The sequence below is a fragment of the Schistocerca gregaria genome, chromosome 4 (assembly GCF_023897955.1).
Source record: "Schistocerca gregaria isolate iqSchGreg1 chromosome 4, iqSchGreg1.2, whole genome shotgun sequence".
NCBI classification, from domain to species: domain Eukaryota; kingdom Metazoa; phylum Arthropoda; class Insecta; order Orthoptera; family Acrididae; genus Schistocerca; species Schistocerca gregaria.
The window spans coordinates 173,269,566-173,293,571 of NC_064923.1; the positions used below are offsets into that span (position 1 = coordinate 173,269,566).

General features: G+C 42.9%; 1 protein-coding gene across 1 annotated transcript in view; it reads right to left on the bottom strand.

The window, feature by feature from the left end:
• Nucleotides 1–23,220, bottom strand: part of LOC126267526 (synaptogenesis protein syg-2-like) — a 973,159-nt gene extending 949,939 nt beyond the window's left edge. The window contains exon 1 of the mRNA XM_049972828.1: nt 22,583–23,220. Coding sequence (XP_049828785.1) covers nt 22,583–22,709 — 127 coding nt within the window. The 5' untranslated portion in view covers nt 22,710–23,220. The remainder of the gene's footprint in view (nt 1–22,582) is intronic.
• Between the last annotated feature and the right edge of the window lie 786 nt (nt 23,221–24,006).

Consider the following 24,006-nt stretch of genomic DNA (forward strand, 5'->3'; position numbering starts at 1 on the left):
ACACTATATTTAACTGTACCCGATGATACTGCAGCTCTTCAGAATACGATGGGGAAGGCGTGAAACGAGGAAAATCCTATATCCGGTTATAATATAGTCTCTAAGTGACTTTTAACTGGCGTAACATGTAAACGTGGATGTAGCGTGTCAGTAGCCGTGACAGCCAAACGTATCATTTTCCCTCAGAAGTGAAGAGCATTAGAGCCGTAGCGAAGCTAAGCTTCGTGCAAGCTCTGTAGGCAGTTCCTTCTTTCTCTGTGGTAGTGACAGAGTAATGCCTTTATTTGTGCCAAGTGCACAGGGCACGTGATTCTATAAAGTTACATCATAGTTCATTAAAAATATGTTTATCAAGTGTTGGAAACGGACTATACGTTAGCAAAGTATGTCAAATTATTCGACGTAATTGATAAAACTGTTAGTTACCAGTAACAAAAGAGGAATTAAAACAGGAGTTAACGTTCACTTAACAAGAAAGTAACACACATACACACCTGATTGCAGCAACAAAAGACTGAGAATTAATGGCAACGAGCGACAATTTACAGAAATACAGAATGTACGCATCGTTTCAGAACACGATAAAAGAACTTTAGCATTTCAGTATTTGCGGAATGATTTTCATTCTGTACCATAATTCGCGCTGACATGAAAAGTCGTGGCAGATTATAGCTGTGTGCCACACCGGGACTCGTAGCCGGAACATTTCCCTTTCGCGTGCTTGTGGCATACCAACTGCCATACCCGATCACGACTCCACGTCCTCACAGGCGTGACGACGAGCTAGGGTAGGGCAGTTGATATGCCACAAGCACGCGAAAGGCAAAGGTCCCGGCTTCAAGTCCCGGTGTGGCGCAAAGTTTTAATCTGTAGCGAAGATTTATGGCCATCACTCTTAATAAGAAATGCTAGTAGGTAACATGTAGCTAGATCGGTGACAGCATGGTCTTGATGATGTTCAAAAATGCGCTAGAGAAAATAACAATAACATGCAAAAGGCACCATCTCTACACATCCTACAACAAGACACAATTCTCTTTTCTTGAGACCTGATTAAAACACTTCTTCATTACGTCATCCTCACTTGCGAGGAAAATTCACCGCGCTTGGATCTGGTGATGAATGCTTGCGTGTCGTAAGTCAGTGATATACGTCATTTTGACTATGTTTCACCATCTCACGCCTAACTGTTCTCTCTAAGTACAAGTGCGCAGAATTTGATTAATTTTCGGTTTTACCCTTTGATAAACGTTTACAACCACTTCTGCATTTCCTTAGCTTTAACACATTTATCTTACGTTCATCAGAACAGAATCTTTCCTACGATATTGCGGTGTCTGTGTTATTCTGAATTACGATGCGAAGTTTCTTTGGAGATGCACGCATGCCCAAAGGAACATTGAATCGTAATTCAGAATAACACAGGCGCTGAAATACCATATGTATCTACCGCCATTGGGCAAGTTTGTTCCAATCAAAGTGTCACACCTGGGAGTGAATATACGAAATGGATGTACGAGTACAGGCTGTAGAAACATGGTTGACGACACATGGAAGTTTGGTTCTGGCCGTAAGTTGTCCACTACAGCTCAATGGTGAGGCTTCCGCTCGCATTAAGCGGCAAATCCGAGATCGCGTCCCGATCTGGCACAGATTATCACTGTTGTCATTCCATTCTACAGCTGATGCTTGTCCATATTCGCAATCGCGAATACACGTATTGTAGAATCCTTCCTGTTCCACTATACCGCAAAAACGCTTTGTCTGTTTTCAGCAGCAAAAACCCGACTTCTAAATGTCCTCCGCCACATCATCGAAGTGAAACCCGTCTGCAGCCTCAAAATGCAACAAATAAAGTCAGCCAGTGCCCCATTTCAGCTTTACCCTCCTTTCCCACCACATCAGTCTCACTTCCCAAGGACACCAGCTGGTTCATCCCACCTGAATCTTTCTCTCTTACAATAGTATTGCACTTCCATTTCACCCCTGGATGCACCTGCGTCTAGTCTTGTCACAATATTATTACTTTATTATTATTATTATCGCTGTTTATCTGAAACCATAATCTTCTAACAGTAGCATCCGTGGTTATCATTATTGTTACTATAAGTTTCAGATGTTATTACTAATCATCAAGAAGTTTTTGAATTGTAGTGCCTTGTGGATACATGAATGACGTTCCATCCCATAACAGATAATATCAAAAATACAAATAGGATGACAAATCTCATGTCACAGAATTGAAACATCGCTCAGATCAAAATGGCTCAAATGGCTCTCAGCATTTTGGGACTTAACATCTGAGGTCATCAGTCCCCTAGAACTTTAGACGTACTTAAACCTAAGTAACCTAACGACATCACACACATCCAGGCTCGAGGCAAGATTCGAACCTGCGACCGTAGCGGTCTCGCGGTTCCAGACTGAAGCGCCTAGAACCGGTCGGCCACATCGGCCGGCCTGCTCAGATCTGTGTGTCAATAAAATAATAACACAACGTATCGCCTCTGGAAATTTGCAAACTGTTAGAGAAACACCATTTAAATGGCTGAACTACGAGTCATGTGAACCAAATCTCTATCTTTGTTCAGGTCATCGGTCCCTAGACTTACACACAACTTAAACTAGCTTATTTTAGAACAAGACACACACCCATGCCCGAGGGAGGACTCGAACCTTCGGCGGGAGGGGCAGCGCAATCCGTGACAAGGCGCCTCTAACCACGTGTCCACTCCGCGCTGCGATGTTTCTTTGTCGTCGAGGCTACTGACTCAGTTACGTACAGGACTTAATCGACTGATGATGGATTAGAAACGGCGGGCAGTAAAATTGCAAAATAACCACAAATAACAACAACACGGTATTTTTTATCCTTTTCCTGAACGGTCTGTTCCAGTGAAGACCCGTTATGGAGTTTAAGAGTTAGAGAGGTTACAGCCAAATAGCAGGCGATCAGATCAGTGTTTACTACAATGACAAGCGAGAGAAGTGGCTAGAGCATTGGTCTCCCTTGTAGTTACAAGTGATGCCTCTTCCTTAAGAGGTGTTGCGCTTAATGGGCTCTCGCACTTGTTCTTTTACAGCACTGATGTTCAGCTCTTTCTGTTTGCATTTACAGACTCATTGTTATCTGCATCATCCAAATCGGTAGACACGGAAAACTAATTCGGGTGAAGAGAGATAAAATAAATATATTTTGAGCAATTTAAGTAATTTATATTAACTACGGAAACTCAGATTGTTGGTGGCTTTAATTATGTGGGCATTAGGGTGTGGTGTAGGGTATATCTCTTGGGCTTTTTGGTTCCTCAGCTGATGTCCCATCATTAGGAGACACAGCGCTAAGCACAGAGACGTACCTCACAACGCCGCCTGTTCAACTAAAACCACGAGAAATATAAATGAAGGAGGTGGATGCCTACCTCGCAAGAAGAATGGCTCGGCATAGCCTGAGTGAGTTTAATGAATGAGATATTGACATTCTCGAACTCCGTACAGGTGTTAGTTTCTTACAGGAGACCATAAAAAAAGAGATTAAAATGAATTCTGACGACAAAGAAGCTGACACTTTCCACTGATGTTAGACATCGAATTAAACACTTGGCGAGTCTTATTTGACAGGACTCCACTTAAAGAAACCAGAAACGAATCTGCTAACGTCTTCCGACACACCGGAAATAAAGCGCTCGACGACTCTTTGGACAGACAGCTGGTACATAAATACTTACTGAACTAACGCTGCCGGCCTAACGTCGTTGCATTCAGCCTCACTTCTAAGCTGAACGTAACACGGCTGAGAGTTCACTACGACACCAGTCATAACAAAGCTCCGCACTCGTTGTCTGGAAAACTTTTACCATAAGCCATTACAACGCTAACTTTATCTTTCCCAACTAGACACGATGCGCTTGGAATGTTCTAAGTCTTTTTCCTTAAGACGTCGTAGGTGTTTCATTATTTTTATAGTCAAGTAATAGTCCTTCTCTGCTAACCTGCATTGGAATGAAAGAGAGTACCATTTCACTTGGGCTGTTAACCTCGTAATTCTACACTGTCGTCCTATGTGGGTGCATAGTATGTTCGTAGGTTACTTAAATATACAGGTATTTTATTTCCCCACATACGATACTGAGCAGAATTACGAGATCATAGCTAAACACTTGAAAATGAAACATCCACGATGGCAGTTGATCGCTTCAGATAAATGAGAGCCAAGGTGTTGAACGAAATTGTCTTTTAACAAATTTTTCGCTTTGGCATACGACATGAAAAAAATGCATTGCAATAAATTTTTGTTTCTGTAGGCGTATCAGCTTTTGGAATATTTTTTTACGTTAAATAATAGGAGAAAGAACAGAAGGAACTAATACCTCGTTAATGATGAAGTTATTAGTCACGCAACACAAGCTCTGATTGAGAGTTCGCATTTATCAAAGCAGTCATCCCGACATATGCTACCTGTTTTTGAGGGAAGCCGTGGCAAATTGTAATACACTCCTGGAAATGGAAAAAAGAACACATTGACACCGGTGTGTCAGACCCACCATACTTGCTCCGGACACTGCGAGAGGGCTGTACAAGCAATGATCACAAGCACGGCACAGCAGACACACCAGGAACCGCGGTGTTGGCCGTCGAATGGCGCTAGCTGCGCAGCATTTGTGCACCGCCGCCGTCAGTGTCAGCCAGTTTGCCGTGGCATACGGAGCTCCATCGCAGTCTTTAACACTGGTAGCATGCCGTGACAGCGTGGACGTGAACCGTATGTGCAGTTGACGGACTTTGAGCGAGGGCGTATAGTGGGCATGCGGGAGGCCGGGTGGACGTACCGCCGAATTGCTCAACACGTGGGGCGTGAGGTCTCCACGGTACATCGATGTTGTCGCCAGTGGTCGGCGGAAGGTGCACGTGCCCGTCGACCTGGGACCGGACCGCAGCGACGCACGGATGCACGCCAAGTCCGTAGGATCCTACGCAGTGCCGTAGGGGACCGCACCGCCACTTCCCAGCAAATTAGGGACACTGTTGCTCCTGGGGTATTGGCGAGGACCATTCGCAACCGTCTCCATGAAGCTGGGCTACGGTCCCGCACACTGTTAGGCCGTCTTCCGCTCACGCCCCAACATCGTGCAGCCCGCCTCCAGTGGTGTCCCGACAGGCGTCAATGGAGGGACGAATGGAGACGTGTCGTCTTCAGCGATGAGAGTCGCTTCTGCCTTGGTGCCAATGATGGTCGTATGCGTGTTTGGCGCCGTGCAGGTGAGCGCCACAATCAGGACTGCATACGACCGAGGCACACAGGGCCAACACCCGGCATCATGGTGTGGGGAGCGATCTCCTACACTGGCCGTACACCTCTGGTGATCGTCGAGGGGACACTGAATAGTGCACCGTACATCCAAACCGTCATCGAACCCATCGTTCTACCATTCCTAGACCGGCAAGGGAACTTGCTGTTCCAACAGGACAATGCACGTCCGCATGTATCCCGATCCACCCAACGTACTCTAGAAGGTGTAAGTCAACTACCCTGGCCAGCAAGATCTCCGGATCTGTCCCCCATTGAGCATGTTTGGGACTGGATAAAGCGTCGTCTCACGCGGTCTGCACGTCCAGCACGAACGCTGGTCCAACTGAGGCGCCAGGTGGAAATGGCATGGCAAGCCGTTCCACAGGACTACATCCAGCATCTCTACGATTGTCTCCATGGGAGAATAGCAGCCTGCATTGCTGCGAAAGGTGGATATACACTGTACTAGTGCCGACATTGTGCATGCTCTGTTGCCTGTGTCTATGTGCCTGTGGTTCTGTCAGTGTGATCATGTGATGTATCTGACCCCAGGAATGTGTCAATAAAGTTTCCCCTTCCTGGGACAATGAATTCACGGTGTTCTTATTTCAATTTCCAGGAGTGTATATGCGAATTTCCAGCTGCATGTTTCAGTTCCGCTGTTTCCCATTTCCAAACCACTGTGTCACGTTTGTAGTTGTTACACTGGTGTCTTCTGGTTGGTGTGTATGTATGTGTGTGTGTGTGTGTGTGTGTGTGTGTGTGTGTGTGTGTGTGAGTGTGTGTGTGTGTGTGTGTGTGTGTGTGTTCTGCGTGTGTACTGTTGTATGTGTTTGTGTATGTGTGTGTGTGTGTGTTTGCGTTTATGTGGCAGTGATTACTGAACTCTCATTCTAGTCGAGGTGGATGATGGACTTAGCTGACTCGGTGGAACTCGGATTCCGGTCACCACCAGTCTTAGGAGATGCGATTAACGAGTCTCACATGCTGATAAAAAAGATAATTTGAAGTGGCATGTACCATTTCACTGATCCCAGTTATGTATGTCACTTGTGCTTTTGTAGACGTAGCACTGAACACGTCTTTACGTGTTAGATAATGAAGGGGACAACTTGATAGCATTCATTTTCTAGTGACTGACGAACTTCCAATGTACTCCTCTTCGTAGAGCAGTATTAGTAACAATAGAAGAAAGCGATTTTTATTTAAATGATAAGATATTCTATCGTATGACATTGCACAAAAAAGTCCAAAGCAACATATGGAATTATCAGCGGCATAGTAAAGAATAAAATGCAATAAGAATTACAGTATTAAAGTAACAGGATACAAATTAACTGTTATTAAAAAAGATATATCATTTTTCTAAACACATGTTACACCAAATGTTCAGTGTATCCTCCCTTTGCGGAACAGGAAACATCTAAGTGGTAGCCAAATTCAACCCCATGCGAAGATGCATGTCTTGCATTACGGAGTTCATCGCAACAGCTTATGCTTTTCCTAGTTGGTGGTTCAATGCCGAATCGGCGATGAATTCCCGCTGCACTGTAACAGCTCACTCACTTCTTGCAAATTCTTGAAACGCAGGAAACCCCCTGTTTCAACGAAGCCACCTTAATCATAGCAGGTTATTAGCCCGACCAACCTAGCTGCCGTTTAGAACTGTCACCGCCCTAGCGGCTGTCTACGCAACTAGTGGTTAACAAAACTTAACTTAGGAGCTAACTCTTTCCTTCGATATGTATACTTTTCATGACCCATTTACATCTCGTGAAATGCAAATAAGTTAAATTCAGTCCATCTTTTGAGTAACACTGTAGATACAGTGTAGTTATAGTAGTGTTGTACAAACGTTGCTCTTACGTGGCATTTTTTAAGCTCACTCACACTTTGGTGTCAACACCATCATCTCGAGAACTTTAGAGATGAATATTTTGTAGTCAGTTCTGTCTCCTGAAATCTTCTCACGGTGCACGTATAATCTATATATGATACAGGTGAAGTTTATGATACCTGCATGATTCAAAATTTAATGGTGTGGCATCGCGCAAGGAAATTGACAGAAAAGTACGAAATTCTCTAGGACACAGCATAGAGTTCCAGTAAAGAGCAACATCAAATTTACGGAACACAGACGTACTGGTTCAGTTAGAAGCATAAGTTCTTATGTGTTACTTTCTGAAGGGCACATGTCTTATTGGTATCTAACACCATCATCTCGGGAAGCCAAGAGAGAAATTTTGAAGTCAGTTTTGGTTTCTGAAATCTTTGTCCACATATGTTACAGGAAGAGACTGTGATTACTACATGACATGATCATTTATAGTGTGGCATCGCCATATAGGTCACAGGATACTACGAATCTGTGTGGAGCACTGAAAAGTGTTTCAAGAAAGCGCAGCCTCAACTTTACCAGACTTTAAAATGTCGGTTTACGCAGGAGCTTTAGCAATTTGGTTGCACATTTTTTGCTGTTAGGCAGCACTTTTTATAAGAGTAATCCACGAAGACGAAGGTCATCTTTGTTACTGACGCATACCACAATCACTCGATGAGGGAAAAATTACGTTTTCACTTCTGGGCTTTGAAATTTAGTAATCAGCCGCAAAACACAAAGGTATTTAAACGACGGCACAGTTCATTTATTTTCTGCATTTAGTTTTCACTTGCTGTACCTCCTTCGCTCCTCCGCTCCTCCTCTGCCTCATTCACCCTCTTCCAGCCTCTCTGCCACTCCTCTCTTCGCGACTGCATACACACACACACACACACACACACACACACACACATACATACACACAGCCATGTTAAGATGATTCATAATTACTACCGCGTATTACATAACTTGGAAGCGCAATATTGCTAGTAGATTAGGTGCCTGCGAGTTAACAGCAGTAGCAGTGGCGGCATATTGTCGGTACAAGCCTAATGAGCTCCTGTGCCTTAAGCAGTGAACAGGAGCGTATACGCGCCTTCGCAGCTTATCTCCGGTGGGTACTGGGATCATCACACTACGCACTGGATAGATCCTCTCTTACAAACCGACCGAGGTGACACAGTGGCAAGACTCTAGAATCGTACTCATGAGGACGGTCTTTCGTATCCGGTGCGGCTCTCCGGGTCTGAGTTGTCTGATAGTTGCCCTTAAAAAAGTCACGGCCGGCATCCTTACCTATTACGCTACGAATTCTTCTACTGTGCTAGTAACGACCTCGATGTTGAGCGGACGTTGAAGCCTAATCTTCCCCTCCTTCGTTTTACAAATTGAAGATTCTAGGAGTAAGGGCCGGATTACAGTTTCATGTGTCGTCGACAAAGCAGTCACCAACTATGCAGATATTTTTATGTGTGTCATCTTAATATGTACACACAGTATGTCGGTTGTTTTTTCCTCTACGTCGAACAGTTCCCACAATCACATCACAATCATGACGACCTGACTTTTCTGCATTGTAGTAACTGCTAGACACCACAGAAAGTAGTTTTCAACATCTCACTTAGACAGTGAATTTGTGTCACTTAATTCCAGTGACATGGACATAACGGAAGTATGGGTAAATTTTAAGCAAATTGTAAATCATGGTCTCGAGCGTTATGTGCCTAGCAAATAAATAAAGGGCGGAAAAGATCTAGAATGATTTAATAACGAAATTCGCAACATGCTGAGAAAGCAGAGGCCGTTGTACTCTCGATACAAAAGAGAACGTACGGATGATGACAAGCAAAGATTAGTAGAAATTCGTGCGTCTGTGAAAAGACCTATGCACGCAGCATACACGAGCTACCACGGTCACATTTTAGCAAAATATTTATTTTATTTAATTACACGTCAAGTTCAGTAGGATCTGATTGAGGAGCAGATCTCCAAGGTCATGGAACGTGTCAGTACATGAATTTACAACACAACAGTAATAACATATAAAAATAAATGTTTATGAACCCGAAAAAGCCAGTCCATAAGTTTAAGTAAACCCAATCAAAAGTACAACAAGAATCAGCTTAATTTTTCAAGGAACCCCTCGACAGAATGAGGAAACTCTTCAATTTCGATTTGAAAGCTCGTGGATTACTGCAAAGATTTTTGAATTCGAGTGGTAGATTATTGAAAATGCATGCAGCAGTATACTGCACACCTTTCTGCACAAGACTTAAGGAAGTCCAGTCCAAATGCAGGTTTGATTTCTGCCGAGTATTAACGGAGTGAAAGCTGCTTTTTCTTGGGATTAAGCTAATACTGTTCACAAGAAATGACAGTAAAGAATATATATATCGAGAGGCCAATGTCAAATTACCCAGACTAGAGAAGATCCGACGGAAACCCGAGAAAATTCTGGTCCTATGTAAAATCCCTAAGCAAGTCTAAGCCATCCATTCAGTCCCTTGTATACCAGTCTGAGTTGCAGCTGAAGATTGCGAAACGAAAGCTGAAATTATAAATTTGACGTTCAACAAATCATTCACACAGGAGAATCGGACAAACATGCAGTCATCTGACCATCGGACTGACTCGCGTGTGGACGACGTGGTAAGAAGAATCCCCGGTGTAGAGAAACAACTAAAAGATTTGAAAGCAAATAAATAATCAGACCCAGATGGAATCCAGATAGGTTTTGCAAAGATTACTCTACGGCATTACCCTCTTACCTTGCCAGCATTCATCGTGAATCTCTCGCCCAACAAAAAGGCCCAAGCGACTGGAAAAATAACGCAGGCGACTTCAGTATATAAAAAAGGTAAAAGAACGGATCCGCAAAATTACAGACCAGTATCCCTGATTTCGGTTTCCTGCAGAATCCTTCAACATATTCTCATTCGGGTATATCAAACTTTCGTGAGATCTAGAAACTTAAGTTCACAAGTTAGCATGGTTTTAGAAAGCATCGCGCGTGCTAAAATCAGCTTGTCCTTTTATGACATGATAGGCTGCGAACTGTGGATGAAGAGCAAAAGGCAGATGCTGTATTTATAGATCTCCGAAAGGCGCTTGACTCTGTGGGGACTGCCAACAGTTACCGAAGGTACGAGCATATGGAATAACTTCACAGATACGTGAGTCGTTCGAAGACTTCTTGAATACCAGAACACGGTACGTTGTCCTCGACTGCAAGTGTTCGTCAGAGACAAGAGTATCGTCAGGAGCGTCTTAGGGAAGTACGACAGGACCACTACTGTTCTCTGCATAAATAAATGATTTGGTGGACATTGCGGGCAGCAATCTGCTGTTGTTTTGTGATGATGCTGTGATATACGGTGAGGTGCAGAAGTTGAGACTGCAAGAAGATACTAGGTGACTTGGACAAAATTTCTGGTTGGTTTGATGAATGGCAGATGGCTCTAAATGTGGAAAAAAAGGAAATGAATGAGGATGAGCAAGAAAAAGAAATCTATAATGTTCGGAAACACTTCACTAGTGCCCTGCTGGTCACAGTCAAGACGTTATCATTATTTGGGCTCAACGTTGCAAAGCGATATGAAATGGAACGAACGTGTGAGAACTGCGGTATGGAAGGCGAATGGTCGACTTAGGTTTATTGGGAGAATTTTAGGGAAGACTGGATCACTTGTAAATGATACCGCACATAGGCCGTTGGTGCGATCTACTCTTGAGTACTACTCGTGTGTTTCAGATCCGTACCGGGCCGGATTCAAGAGACATACTGAATCAGCTGAGAGGCGGGCTGCTAGATGTGTTACCGGGAGGCTCGTACTACACGTAAGTGTTGTAGAGAAGCTTAGGGAACCCACATGGGAATTCCTGGAAGGAATGTGACGATCTTGTCGAGAACGACTGTAGAGAAAATTTAGAGAACCGGCATTTGTAGACGAGTGTCGAACGATTCTTCTGCCGCCAACAACATTTAGCGTAAGGACCACGAAGATAAGGTACGAGTAATTAGGGCTTGAACGGAGGCACATAGACAGTCGTTTTTCCCTCGCTCTATTTTCGAGTGGAACAGGAAACGAAGTAGGTATAATAATACAGGGTATTCTCCGCCATACACAGTGCAGTGGCTCGTGGCTTATCTATGTAGATGTAGATTTAGAACTACATCACTAACAAGGATACCGTATGTACTTCCCCCCCACCTACCTGACTGACAATTGCAGGGTGTGTTGGCATGATTAGAACTTTATCATATGTAAATAGGGCGACCCTACTCTCAAGTAGTTGTGAGAAAATCGCATTTGAACTTTTTAGGAGTGCTTATGTACTGCAGAGGAAGACAGAGGTTGGATACACGCAGCAAATAGTTGTTGACGTAGGTCGTTAAGTGCTACACTGAGATGAAGAGGCTGACACGGATGTGCTACATCAAACCAGTCTGTAGACTGATGATTCAAAGAAAAAAGTTATTGGTTTGATGGTCGCTAATATTTTGGAGTTCGCAGCCGAAGGAGTAGGCGCCTATTTTCACTATCACCAGATCTCTGCATCGAATCTCGATGTCATTATATTTGGTTTTTTTCATTCCGCGTAATTCTAACAGCACATATGCGTCGTACACGACTGAATTATTTTGGTCACCGAGGATCGTTTATGAATGCGAACCAAGTTTGTTTTGCAATAGACATATAAAAATTCCGCTCTAATTACATTTACTATATTTCGCAATAATTAACGGTTGTCTTGTTTATGATCAGTATCATTCTGATTCGTACAGTGCTCCATCCATGGGTTACACATTATAATTCCCATGTATGGAGATACAGTAAAACAAATAAAATTGCTGTACTGATTTGACTGGAAGGTGTTGTGTATGGCACTTTCGTATTCAGTCTCCTTAAGGAAAAAATATCTCCCTTCTTAAAGATAAAGATTGTAAAAATAATAAATGAATTATTAAATATTGAAAATTAGTACTGTCATAATAAATCTGCTTTAGAATTATGTGGGAATGGAAAAAAGGTGTATCGACAGTTGGATTCGATCCAGAGATCACGCGCTTGTGTACCTAAACGCTTACTCGCTTGGCTGCGAACTTACGGATTAATGGCGACCATCCATAGTGTAAAAACGTTGAAACTTCATTTTCTCGAAAACGATTGAGAGTTTTGTTCTTCTGGTTGCACATGTTGAAGTCCTAGTCGCTCAATACACACCCTGTCAGTATGAATCGTATCACTGTCCGTACACTCCCCTTGTACGTGAACTACACGTGTCAAATACAGACTCACCGTTTTTAGTCCAGGCGTTCAGAATTTAATACCTGACCTGCTGCCTAGGGAAGAATACACAGGAATGGCTTGCTGTTGCCCTATGTACTTGGAGGCACTAACCAATCTAAAAACGTTCTACTGATTTCTATTATTATTAGTCTGCAAATGAACTAAATACTAATGTAATTTTGTTCAGTATATTGTCTTCAGTCACGGATACAAATATATTCACTTATACTCGTTACATACTGTGTATTACGTCCGCCAGAAGACTGTAGGTGGTAGAATGAGCATCCTCGATCCAGTTTTTCTGGGCTACAGTTTAGAGCAATGGTCGCTGAACCTTAGATATCGAGCAACAAGTAGCTTACGCGATAATTATCAGTAGATCCCGGTAACGTACAGGTTGGTTAACCTGGACTGATCTGCTGAGGTTAGACAGCGCTCATGATAACAACTGTGTGTTTCTCCCTCGCAGTTGCCATTGTTACTCAACAATACTATATTTTCATAGCTGACTGTGTATGCACGAGATTGCGCACGTTATACTTTTCGTGTGTATGTCGAAATGTATATCTACTACGCCACTTTGCAGCACACAATGAGGTGCCTGAAAGACGGTCCGTTGAACCACTTTCACACATTTCATTACCATTCCACTCTTAGGCAACGTGTGGGAACAGTGAACACTTAAACCTTCTCAAGCGAGATCTGATTTCTCTTATTTCACTACAATAATCGTTGCTACCTGCGTCAACAAAATATTTTTGCAGCCGGGGCAGCAAGTCGGACATTTAAATTTTTCAGAAAATATCTCTCGGTAACCTAGAACACTCATTTTTAATGATTGTCACTCCACCCGTACCTCACATATGATATCCGTGACTTTCCCTACCCTGTTTCGCGATGATACAAAACAAGATGCCCTTCTTTGAACTGTTTAGATGTCCTCCGTCAATCCTATCTAGCACCGACCCCATACCACACACCAGCACTCCACCAGAGGACGGGCATGAGTGGTGTAGGTTTTGTCTGATTTGGGAGAGGGAACCAAACAGCAAGGTCATCAGCTCCATCGGATTAGGGAAGGATCGGGAAGGAAGTCGGCCGTGCAGTTTCAAAGGAATCATCCCGGCACTTGCCTCAAGAGATTTAGGGAAATCCCGGTAAACGTAAATCAGGATGGCCGGATGCGTGTTTGAACCGTCGTCGTCTCGAATGCGAGCCCAGTGTGCTGACCATTGCGCAACCTTACTCCATAGTAGTGTAGGTAGTCTTTTTAGTAGACCTGTTGCATCTCCTAAGCGACCTACCAACAAAACGAAGTTTTTGATTTGCCTTCCACATTAATGTGATCGTTCTAATTTAAGTTGTTCGTAATTGTTATCCCTAGGTATTTAATTGAATTGACCAGCTTTATATTTGTGCGGTTTATCATATAAACTAAATTTAACGGATGCTTTCAAGCTCGCAATTTATATTATTTAGGTTGAGCAGCTGCCCTCCGTACCATCGAGGTATCTTGTCTGAATCATTTTGCAACTGGTTTTGGACTTGTGACGGCTTTACTAGAGGCCAAATGACACCATCATATTCAAACAATCTAAGAGGGCTGCTCCGACTGTCTCCTAAACCGTTTATATAGATTAAGAACGGCAAAGAGCCCATAATATTTCCATTGGGAACACCGGATAACTGTAACCTTTCTGAAGCAAATCACACTCCCAGTCTTGCAAAGGAAACATTACTCCTTACGTACGCAATGTGATTACAAGTCGCTTGTGAGGAACGGTACCAAAAGTATTCCGGAACAAATTTCAGATCCCATGTCGGAAACAGACACTACTTCATGAGAATAAATAGTTGGTTGTGTTGCACAAGAACGATATTTTCTCTATCTGTGCTGACTGCTCACAATAGATCGTTTTTTTTTTCGAGGTAATTCATAGTGTTTGGACATTGTAAGTTCCATATTCGACTGCAAACCGACATTGGTGATATCGGCCATAGTTCAGCCGATTTCTCCTATTTACTTTCTTGAGTACTGGTGTTAACTGAGCAGACATTAGTATTGACATGATGAGTTTGATTTAGCACATTCGGAATGGAGAACCGATTACTTCTTTAACCAGATGTAGGACTAAATTATGCATGTTTGCTATGCTATGCAAGTGTACCATTTGTGAAGAAAGGAATGTAGAACGTCACTTCAAAACCGTTCATTGAGGGATTGAAAAGTGTTTCCTTGTCGGTTCCGTTCCAAGAAAAGAAGACGAAACACAGCTAAAATTCAAACTTCATGCTCAAGAGTAACTTTTTTAAAGCCATTAGACAGGATTAAAGTATAAACTGAGACATCATTCCGAGTTTCAAATATTATTGCCCCGAACAAGACACCATACGAAGACGGTGAATTAAGCAAAGTTATGTTTTCATAATGTACAGATACATTATTTGATTGTTTTGAAAAAACATATAATTGACATTTATTTCATATTATTAAAAATATAAGTTTATTGGCAATAAACATAGGTAAGATTTTTTAAAAGAGTCATTTCCGTCCTATTTTCTTTTGTTAGCTCACAGTAGGGAATTACGTTGACTCAATATCGGTAATGCATTTTCACTCTGCATTGGAGACTGTGCTCATTTTCAATCTTCCTGGCGGAGTGGAACTATTTTCCAGACTGGGACTCGAAAACGGAACCTTCCTCTATCGCCGACATGTGGAAGTGCCCTACCAACCCAGCTATCCAAGCACGAGTCACGACCAGCCCTCACAGCCTTCTTTCCGCCAGTATCTCTCTCCCATGTTACAAACTTCACAGAAGCTCTGCTCAGTAAGTCGCGGAACCACCACCGCTGGAAGAAACCATATTGCGGATGAATGGCTTAGTCACAACATAGGGGATTGTTTCAAGAATAAATTTTCACTCTCCGGTAGATGCGCTGAAATGAAATTTTCTTGCAGTTTCAAAATGTCTACTGGACCGGGGCTCGAACACGGAACCGTTGCCTTCCAGAGTCAGGATGCACAATCACAAATCTAGAGATTAAATGCTTCTCTAACTTCCTGTTCAAATATGTCAATGGAAGGCAAGTAATCCATTTAATTACAAACCTATATCATTGACGTCGGTTTGCAGTAGGGTTTTGGAGCATATACTGTATTCAAACATTATGAATCACCTCGAAGGGAACGATTTATTGACACGTAATCAGCATGGCTTCAGAAAACATCGGTCTTGTGCAACGCAGCTAGCTCTTTATTCGCACGAAGTAATGGCCGCTATCGACAGGGGATCTCAAGTTGATTCCGTATTTCTAGATTTCCGGAAAGCTTTTGACACCGTTCCTCACAAGCGACTTCTAATCAAGCTGCGGAGCTATGGGGTATCGTCTCAGTTGTGCGACTGGATTCGTGATTTCCTGTCAGGAAGGTCGCAGTTCGTAGTAATAGACGGCAAATCATCGAGTAAAACTGAAGTGATATCAGGTGTTCCCCAGGGAAGCGTCCTGGGACCTCTACTGTTCCTGATCTCTATAAATGACCTGGGTGACAATCTGAGCAGTTCTCTTAGGTTGTTCGCAGATGATGCTGTAATTTACCGTCTAGTAAGGTCATCCGAAGACCAGTATCAGCTGCAAAGCGATTTAGAAAAGATTGCTGTATGGTGTGTCAGGTGGCAGTTGACGCTAAATAACGAAAAGTGTGAGATGATCCACATGAGTTCCAAAAGAAATCCGTTGGAATTCGATTACTCGATAAATAGTACAATTCTCAAGGCTGTCAATTCAACTAAGTACCTGGGTGTTAAAATTACGAACAACTTCAGTTGGAAGGACCACATAGATAATATTGTCGGGAAGGCGAGCCAAAGGTTGCGTTTCATTGGCAGGACACTTAGAAGATGCAACAAGTCCACTAAAGAGACAGCTTACACTACACTCGTTCGTCCTCTGTTAGAATATTGCTGCGCGGTGTGGGATCCTTACCAGGTACGATTGACGGAGGACATCGAGAGGGTGCAAAGAAGGGCAGCTCGTTTTGTATTATCGCGTTCTAGGGGAGAGAGTGTGGCAGATATGATACACGAGTTGGGATGGAAGTCATTACAGCATAGACGTTTTTCGTCGCGGCGAGAGCTTTTTACGAAATTTCAGTCACCAACTTTCTCTTCCGAATGCGAAAATATTTTGTTGAGCCCAACCTACATAGGAAGGAATGATCATCAAAATAAAATAAGAGAAATCAGAGCTCGAACAGAAAGGTTTAGGTGTTCGTTTTTCCCGCTCGCTGTTCGGGAGTGGAATAGTAGAGAGATAGTATGATTGTGGTTCGATGAACCCTCTGCCAAGCACTTAAATGTGAATTGCAGAGTAGTCATGTAGATGTAGATGTAGATGATTACACTGTTTTAAAGCAGGTCGCTCTCGAACGGAATGTCGCCACTAGAAGCCACTTCGACGGGTCAGATATTCGAGGATAATTTTTTACTACACCTGATACCCCTTTTTCAAAGTTTATCTACACAAGAAACTGACCGGTAAAATCGTTTTACATAGTAAAGTAATACGTATTCAAAAAATATTGTAACACGTCTGTCGCTGTAAAAAGCTACTTACGGTAATCAAATGTAGTACATATTATTTGGACTTACATTTGTTTTTTAACTCATTACTCCGAGTGATCCTGGAGATTGCTTTTTGTCTTTATGCGTCCTTACGCGCTCTACAAATTTCCGTGGTAATGTATTTGTGTGGGATTGTTTCCTTTTCTTCCATATCTGCACTACACTTTATGACTAAAGATTTTATCCTAGTCTTCGCGGAGTCCTCAGTAGATTTATTGTCACCCCATGAAAATTTTTCTGTCGTTATTCTTTTGCCGTACGCGCTTGAAACTTTTGACGCGATCTGACAGTATCTAGCACCGGTCATTGAAGAAGAGCCTTCGTTAGCAGTTACCCACAATTTATGATGATGTATTTCTTTAAAATAATATCTTAACTAATATACTTTTTATGGGAGTTTAAACCTTTTTTTTTTCAAGGTGATTACCTACATTATTACGAGTTCCGATGTTTAATTGTTATATTTATATTGTCGGTAGGCACAAAGCCTTCATGACTGAAGGTAAAACCAACCATTGAAAAAAATCTAAATTGGAATACGGTAATTTCGTCTTTGAAGCGTAACTAATAACTGAATAGTATTTGTTAACCTAAGTCTTTGCCATAGTATGTCAAGGAAATGAGGACAACACATTGCATTTGAATTGTCAAATGTGGTTCACCTTTATTGAATACTCTTAATCCTCCCACAGATCTGTAGACAGTGTGTAATGAGTTGTAGTGCATGGCTTGGAAAATTATAAAGTCTTTTTGCGATACATTCTAACTGCGAGTCCACTGCGGTATGTAGATACTGATCAGTTTTACTTCACGTTCGAATTAAATCCCACATATGCATCGGAATAGCGAATACCAAATGAATTTGGTAACAGTACTTCAGTTGAGGAGACACAATAAAACACTAAACTTTGGCAGGAATAAATTAGATGTTTTCCCACTAGATATCTGTAAAGCGTCTGTCACCAGGCTGTTTGCCACAGCCTCTGAATAATCAGGGATGGGTCTTGATCACCACGATATCCCAACGTAACTATTATAGACATTTTTGTGTCGTGTAAGAGGAAGTGGGACACGATGATTCGAAGTACTCCAGACAATCTGGCTGAACGACGTGTGTTGAAGCCTTTTTGTTGTTCAGTAAATTCCAAGCTTGTGAGTTTCAACAACATCCGTAGCACTGTAGACATTCCGCCAAGAATCAGCTTGATAAATATACAGGGTGGTTTGTTGATCGTGACCGGGCCAAGTATCTCACCAAATAAGCGTCAAACGAAAAAACTACACGGAACGAAACTTGTCTAGATGGAAGGGGGAAAGAAATGGCGCTACGGTTGGCCCACTAGATGGCGCTGACATTGGTCAAACGGATATCAACTGCGTTTTCTTTTTAAATAAGAACCCCATTTTTATTACATTTTCATGTAGTACGTAAAGAAATATGAAAATTTTAGTTTGACCACTTTTTTCGCTTTGTGATAGATGGCGCTGTAATAGTCAAAAACATATGGCTCACAATTTTAGACGAAAAGTTGGAACAGGTAGGTTTTTTAAATTAAAATACAAAACGTAGGTACGTTTGAACATTTTATTTCGGTTGTTCCAATGTGATACATGTACCTTTGTGATCTTATCATTTCTGAGAACGCATGCTGTTACAGCATGATTACCTGTAAATACCAAATTAATGCAATAAATGCTCAAAATTATGTCTGTCAGCCTCAATGCACTTGGCAAAACGTGTAACGACATTCCTCTTAACAGCGAGTAGTTCGCCTTCCGTAATGTTCGCACATGCATTGACAATGCGCTAACGCCTGTTGGCAGGTGTTGTCGGTGGATCACGATAGCAAATCTCCTTCAACTTTCCCGACAGAAAGAAATCCGGGGACATCCGATCCGGTGAACGTGCGGGCCACGGTATAGTGCTTCGACGACCAATCTACCTGTCATGAAATATGCTACTCAATACCGCTTCAACCGCACCCGAGCTGTGTGCCGAATATCCATCATGTTAGAAGTACATCGCCATTCTGCCATGCAGTGAAACATCTTGTAGTAAAATCGGTAGGAGATTACGAAGGAAATCAGCATACGTTGCACCAATTAGATTGCCATTGATAAAATGGGGACCAATTATTCTTCCTCCCACATTGCCGCACCATATATTAACCCGCCAAGGCGCTAATGTTCCACTTGTCGCAGCCAACGTGGATTTTCCGTTGCCCAATAGTGAATATTACGCTGCTTTACGTTACCGCTGTTGGTCAACGACGCTTCGTCGCTAAACAGAACGCGTGCAAAACATCTGCCATCGTCCCGTAATTTCTCTTGTACCCAGTGGCAGAACTGTACGTGACGTTCAAAGTCGTCGCCATGCAATTCCCGGTGCATAGAAATATGGTATGGATGCAGTCGATACTGATGCAGCATTTTCAACATTGAAGTTTTTAAGATTCCCGATTCTCACGCAATTTCTCTGCTACTGAGGTGCGGATTAGCCGCGACAGCAGCTAAAACACCTACTTGGGCACCATCATTTGTTGCAGTTCGTGGTTGACGTTTCACATGTGGCTGAACACTTCCTGTCTCCTTAAATAACGTAACTATCCGGCGAACGGTCCGGACACTTGGATGATGTCGTCCAGGATAGCGAGCAGCATACATAGCACACGCCCGTTGAGCATTTTGATCACAATAGCCATACATCAACACGATAACGGCCTTTTCTGCAATTGGTAAACGGTCCATTTTAACACGGGTAATGTATCACGAAGCAAATACCGTCTGCACAGGTGGAATGTTACATGATACTACGTGACTATTACAGCGCCAAAAAAAGTGGTCCAACTAAAACATTCTTATTTCTTTACGTACTACACGAATATGCAATAAAAATGGGGGTTCCAATTTAAAGAAACGCAGTTGATATCCGTTTGACCTATGGCACCGCCATCTAGCGGGCCAACCATAGCGCCATCTGGTTTCCCATTCAAGCTAGACGAGTTTCGCTCTTCGTAGTTTTGTTTTTTGTTGCTTATTTCGTGAGATATTTGGCCCGGTCACTATCAATGGAGCACCCTGTATATAAACTCATTTGAGAGCACATTGCTCCATATTAACACAAGTTTTAAGTTTTAAAGCAAAAGTTTAGCACAAAAAACTATTTTATCTCCACAATGTGGGCAGTCGATTAGTGATAACTGAATGAAAGAAACCTCAATTGTCTTCCTGTGTTCAGAAAAAAGTACAAAATTCACCTCCAATCTTCTCAAGTCAGAGAAAAAGTACTGTTTTAATAATTTTTTTTTTGTTTTTTTTCTGCTATCGCGACGTCCACGTTTTCAATGCGAAATATGAGTACAAGTAAAACGTGTCATTGTGCAAATGGGAGACAATATAAAGGTATTAATTTAGTTTGTCTGTACCATCCACAATCCAACACTGTTATTGTGGTGTAGACAGAGGTTGATTCGGACAGAAACAGCAACCAGCTGAGTCTATGCTGTAAGTAACCCACATACATTATGAACTCTCCACGATGATGCATAATGAATTTTGCTGTAGCGCCTTTTAGTTCCTAATGCAAGAAATTTCACGTAGTGTTCCTATAAATTTTTAGCATTGACCCCTTGTGAGGTAATACGAAGTCGAAAATAAAGTGTTATGAAGGTACGAGCAAAGAATGGCAGCTTTACTATAAAGATTTGTAGTGACATTAACTAATTAGATAATAAGGTGTACAGCAGAATGAGTACATGTATGTGTCAACCTATAGCAGAAAGAGTACATGTATGTGCCAGTCTACATAAGTTGCCGTATGGTTACTAATTGCCCTATGAGAAATAGTCCAAATAACTAGCTTAAGCTACGAATCTGAAGACTTCGTTGCTTTGTAGTTCAAAATTAAGTAATTTGACCTAATTTCCTCAGCAAACGCGGTCTCATTATAGAAGGTAGTGCCAGGCAATAATTAGGAACACTGTACAACCTCGTAATCTCTCGCCACTATGATTTGACTCCCGCGTGGTTTGTAGTTCCACTTGTCCCACTTGTGATTAGCCTAAAAAGTTTGTTTCACGTCGCCCAGCTGTCCTTTGAAATCAATGTTACGTTTCTTCTTTGATAATGAGTATAATACAAAATTTTAAAAATATGTATGTGGTACCGCGTAGCTTTGCTGATATTTAAAATCGTTACGATTACTAGGACAATGAATACAAACAATTAATGCAAGTATTGTAACTACTAGTTTCGATGAGACAGATCACCATCAGGTCCATGAAAATAATCCAGTGTACGTCGATAGTAAGTGATAACGTCAATAATACATATAGTGCCTAACTAGTTCAGTTATAACCGTATCCAGTGTCGATAAATGTGAGGCCTGCCATCATTTCTATGAGGAAGTTATTTTTAAAATTGTGCGTTGCTGTGCACTAATTCGTTACTAATTCTCATATATATAACAGTGGCTAAATCTGCCTTATAAGTAGTTTGAAAGAGTTATAAATAATAAGTTACGCAAAGCATGGGCGTCAATGTACACAACCAAAAATAGTTATCCACAAGCCACTCATACATATGTACAACCACACGTACACACACATGTGTTTTTTGTGGATGCCTATTCCGAGTTCTTTCCCATTGACTACTATGCTATATATAATTTTGGACATAATTTTAGATTTATTCCACATCTACAGTGTGGGGGGGAGGGGGGGGGGGGTTTGAGAGGGAGGAAAAAAGTAAAACTGCCGTGGAAAATATGTGGTGCCCATTGCCATAGGCAGCCCAACACACATCTCCTATGTCTGTGGATGATATAGGGTCAGTTCCCTATCTTAAGGTGCATCAAATAGTTTTGGGGACCTTGTTATTTTGTGCATCATGTATCATGCACTAGGGAATGATCAGAGTTTGAAACCAGCCAGTTAGCAAATACGACTTAAAAATACTATCTAGGTGGAAGGAGATTAGCTCCCTACAGGTTAATAGCAGCAGCAGCTGCGTCATATTATCGGTACTTTAATTTTTTTGAGGCTATGGTGTCCACCCAGAAGAAATCTATTGACGTACATTGTCATGTTTCGAAATGAAATGTTCAGTAAACATTTATTTCTTAAAGTTGCAGTACTGCCCATTTGTTACAGTTATAACATTTCCCAATTTTTATGTCCAATGGATTACTTTCGTATGGAAATAATGATGACCGGTGTATTGGAAACTGGTAATCAGTAAAACATTATGTTGTACATATGAAAACAAATTTATACATAACAGTGACAGTCTTCTTTCCAGAAAGAGAAACTAAATGAAGGCCCAACGGTACCGATCGGCATCCTCTTTTACGCTACCCCGGAGCGGCCTACATATCGCGCATTATCCCCGCTCCTGCCCGAATCGTCCTCTGTCTACACCGCATTGTTGCGGCTGGAAGCGCTTGCTACTGACAATGGCCGCGGCGCCCGGGAGCAGGTAGTGTGAGGTGTGTGCAGACCTTGTCCGAGCGCCGGCACCGCGGCGAGCACGGCGGCGGCGAGCAGCAGGTGCGCCTCGTAGCGGGCCGCCACCGCCCCCGCAGCCGCCGCCGAAGACGACGTCGTCCGCCTCCGGCCGCCCGTCATGCCACGGATGCTCGCACTGGACCCTCCTGGAGACCGCTACTGCTCACCGGCCTCACGCACCTTTCGCCACTCCTGCCGACACTACGCACTCCGAAGCACCGGTCATCTCTGCAGCGGACCAACAATTCTCGTCCGGTATTCAGCCCTATTAGCGCACTTAACCATTCGTGACTGACCACCCCCTATAGGTCGGCTAGCAAATTTATTTTTTCGCTCCCTCGACACGAGCACTGTTTATTTATAATCTACTAGTCCACGCAATTTTGCGTCGCTCCTCCCTGAATCACTGGTTCTTTTCAAACACGTGTATTAATCCATTACCTAGCTGTTATGAGACTGACAGTTTTTGTGTGGTTCTTGTTTGCTACCGCCTCGGGCCTACCAAAGGTAGTAAGGAATGCTTCCGCTCGACAATGTGTTGGCGCGCCGGCGCGCTCGGATGGCGCCAGCAGACTGGCGCTGTACACGCCCCCCGCACAGCTCCGCAACGCTCAAGAGTCGCGCCGCAACTGGCGGGCCGCACCTCCGCGGAGCCGGCGCTGCCGCCGCCGCGCGCCACCAGGCGGCTCCACCGTCGCCTTCCGCGGGCCCGTTCTCGCCTGCGATCCGACGCTGGCAGCTGGGAAGACACCCCTTACCTCAGACTCTCTCCGTACTTGCGTTCGGGGAAGGAAGTGTCGCAGCACAGAAATAGCAGCTCCCAGCGATTGCTGCTGCACAAAAAACTACGAGGGTCACTCCAAAAGAAATGCCCACTATTTTTTTTAATTCATATTTTAGTCTACAAGTTTGAAAGTTTTACAGTGTGTAGATACATCCTTGAGGAACAATGTTTTCATTTCTCCACATAATTTGCATCCCTCTCAACTGCCTTACACCATCTTGAAACCAGCGCCTGTATACACGCACGGTAAAATTCCCTACCAACCTGTTGGAGCCACTGTTTGGCAGCGTGAACAAGGGAGTCATCATCTTCAAACCTTGTTCCACGAAGAGAGTCTTTCAGTTACCCAAAGAGGTGATAGTGACATGGAGCTAGGTCACGACTGTAAGGCGGGTGTTTCAGTGTTGTCCATCCGAGTTTTGTGATCTCTTCCGCGGTTTTTTGACTGACATGTGGCCGTACATTGTCGTGCAACAGCAAAACATCCTACTTTTGACGATGTGGTCGAACACGACTCAGTCCAGCTTGAACTTTCTTCAGTGTCGTCACATATGCATCAGAATTACAGTGGCTCCACTTGGCATGATGGCCACAAGCAAGAGTCTTTCGGAATCGAAAAACACCGTAACCGTA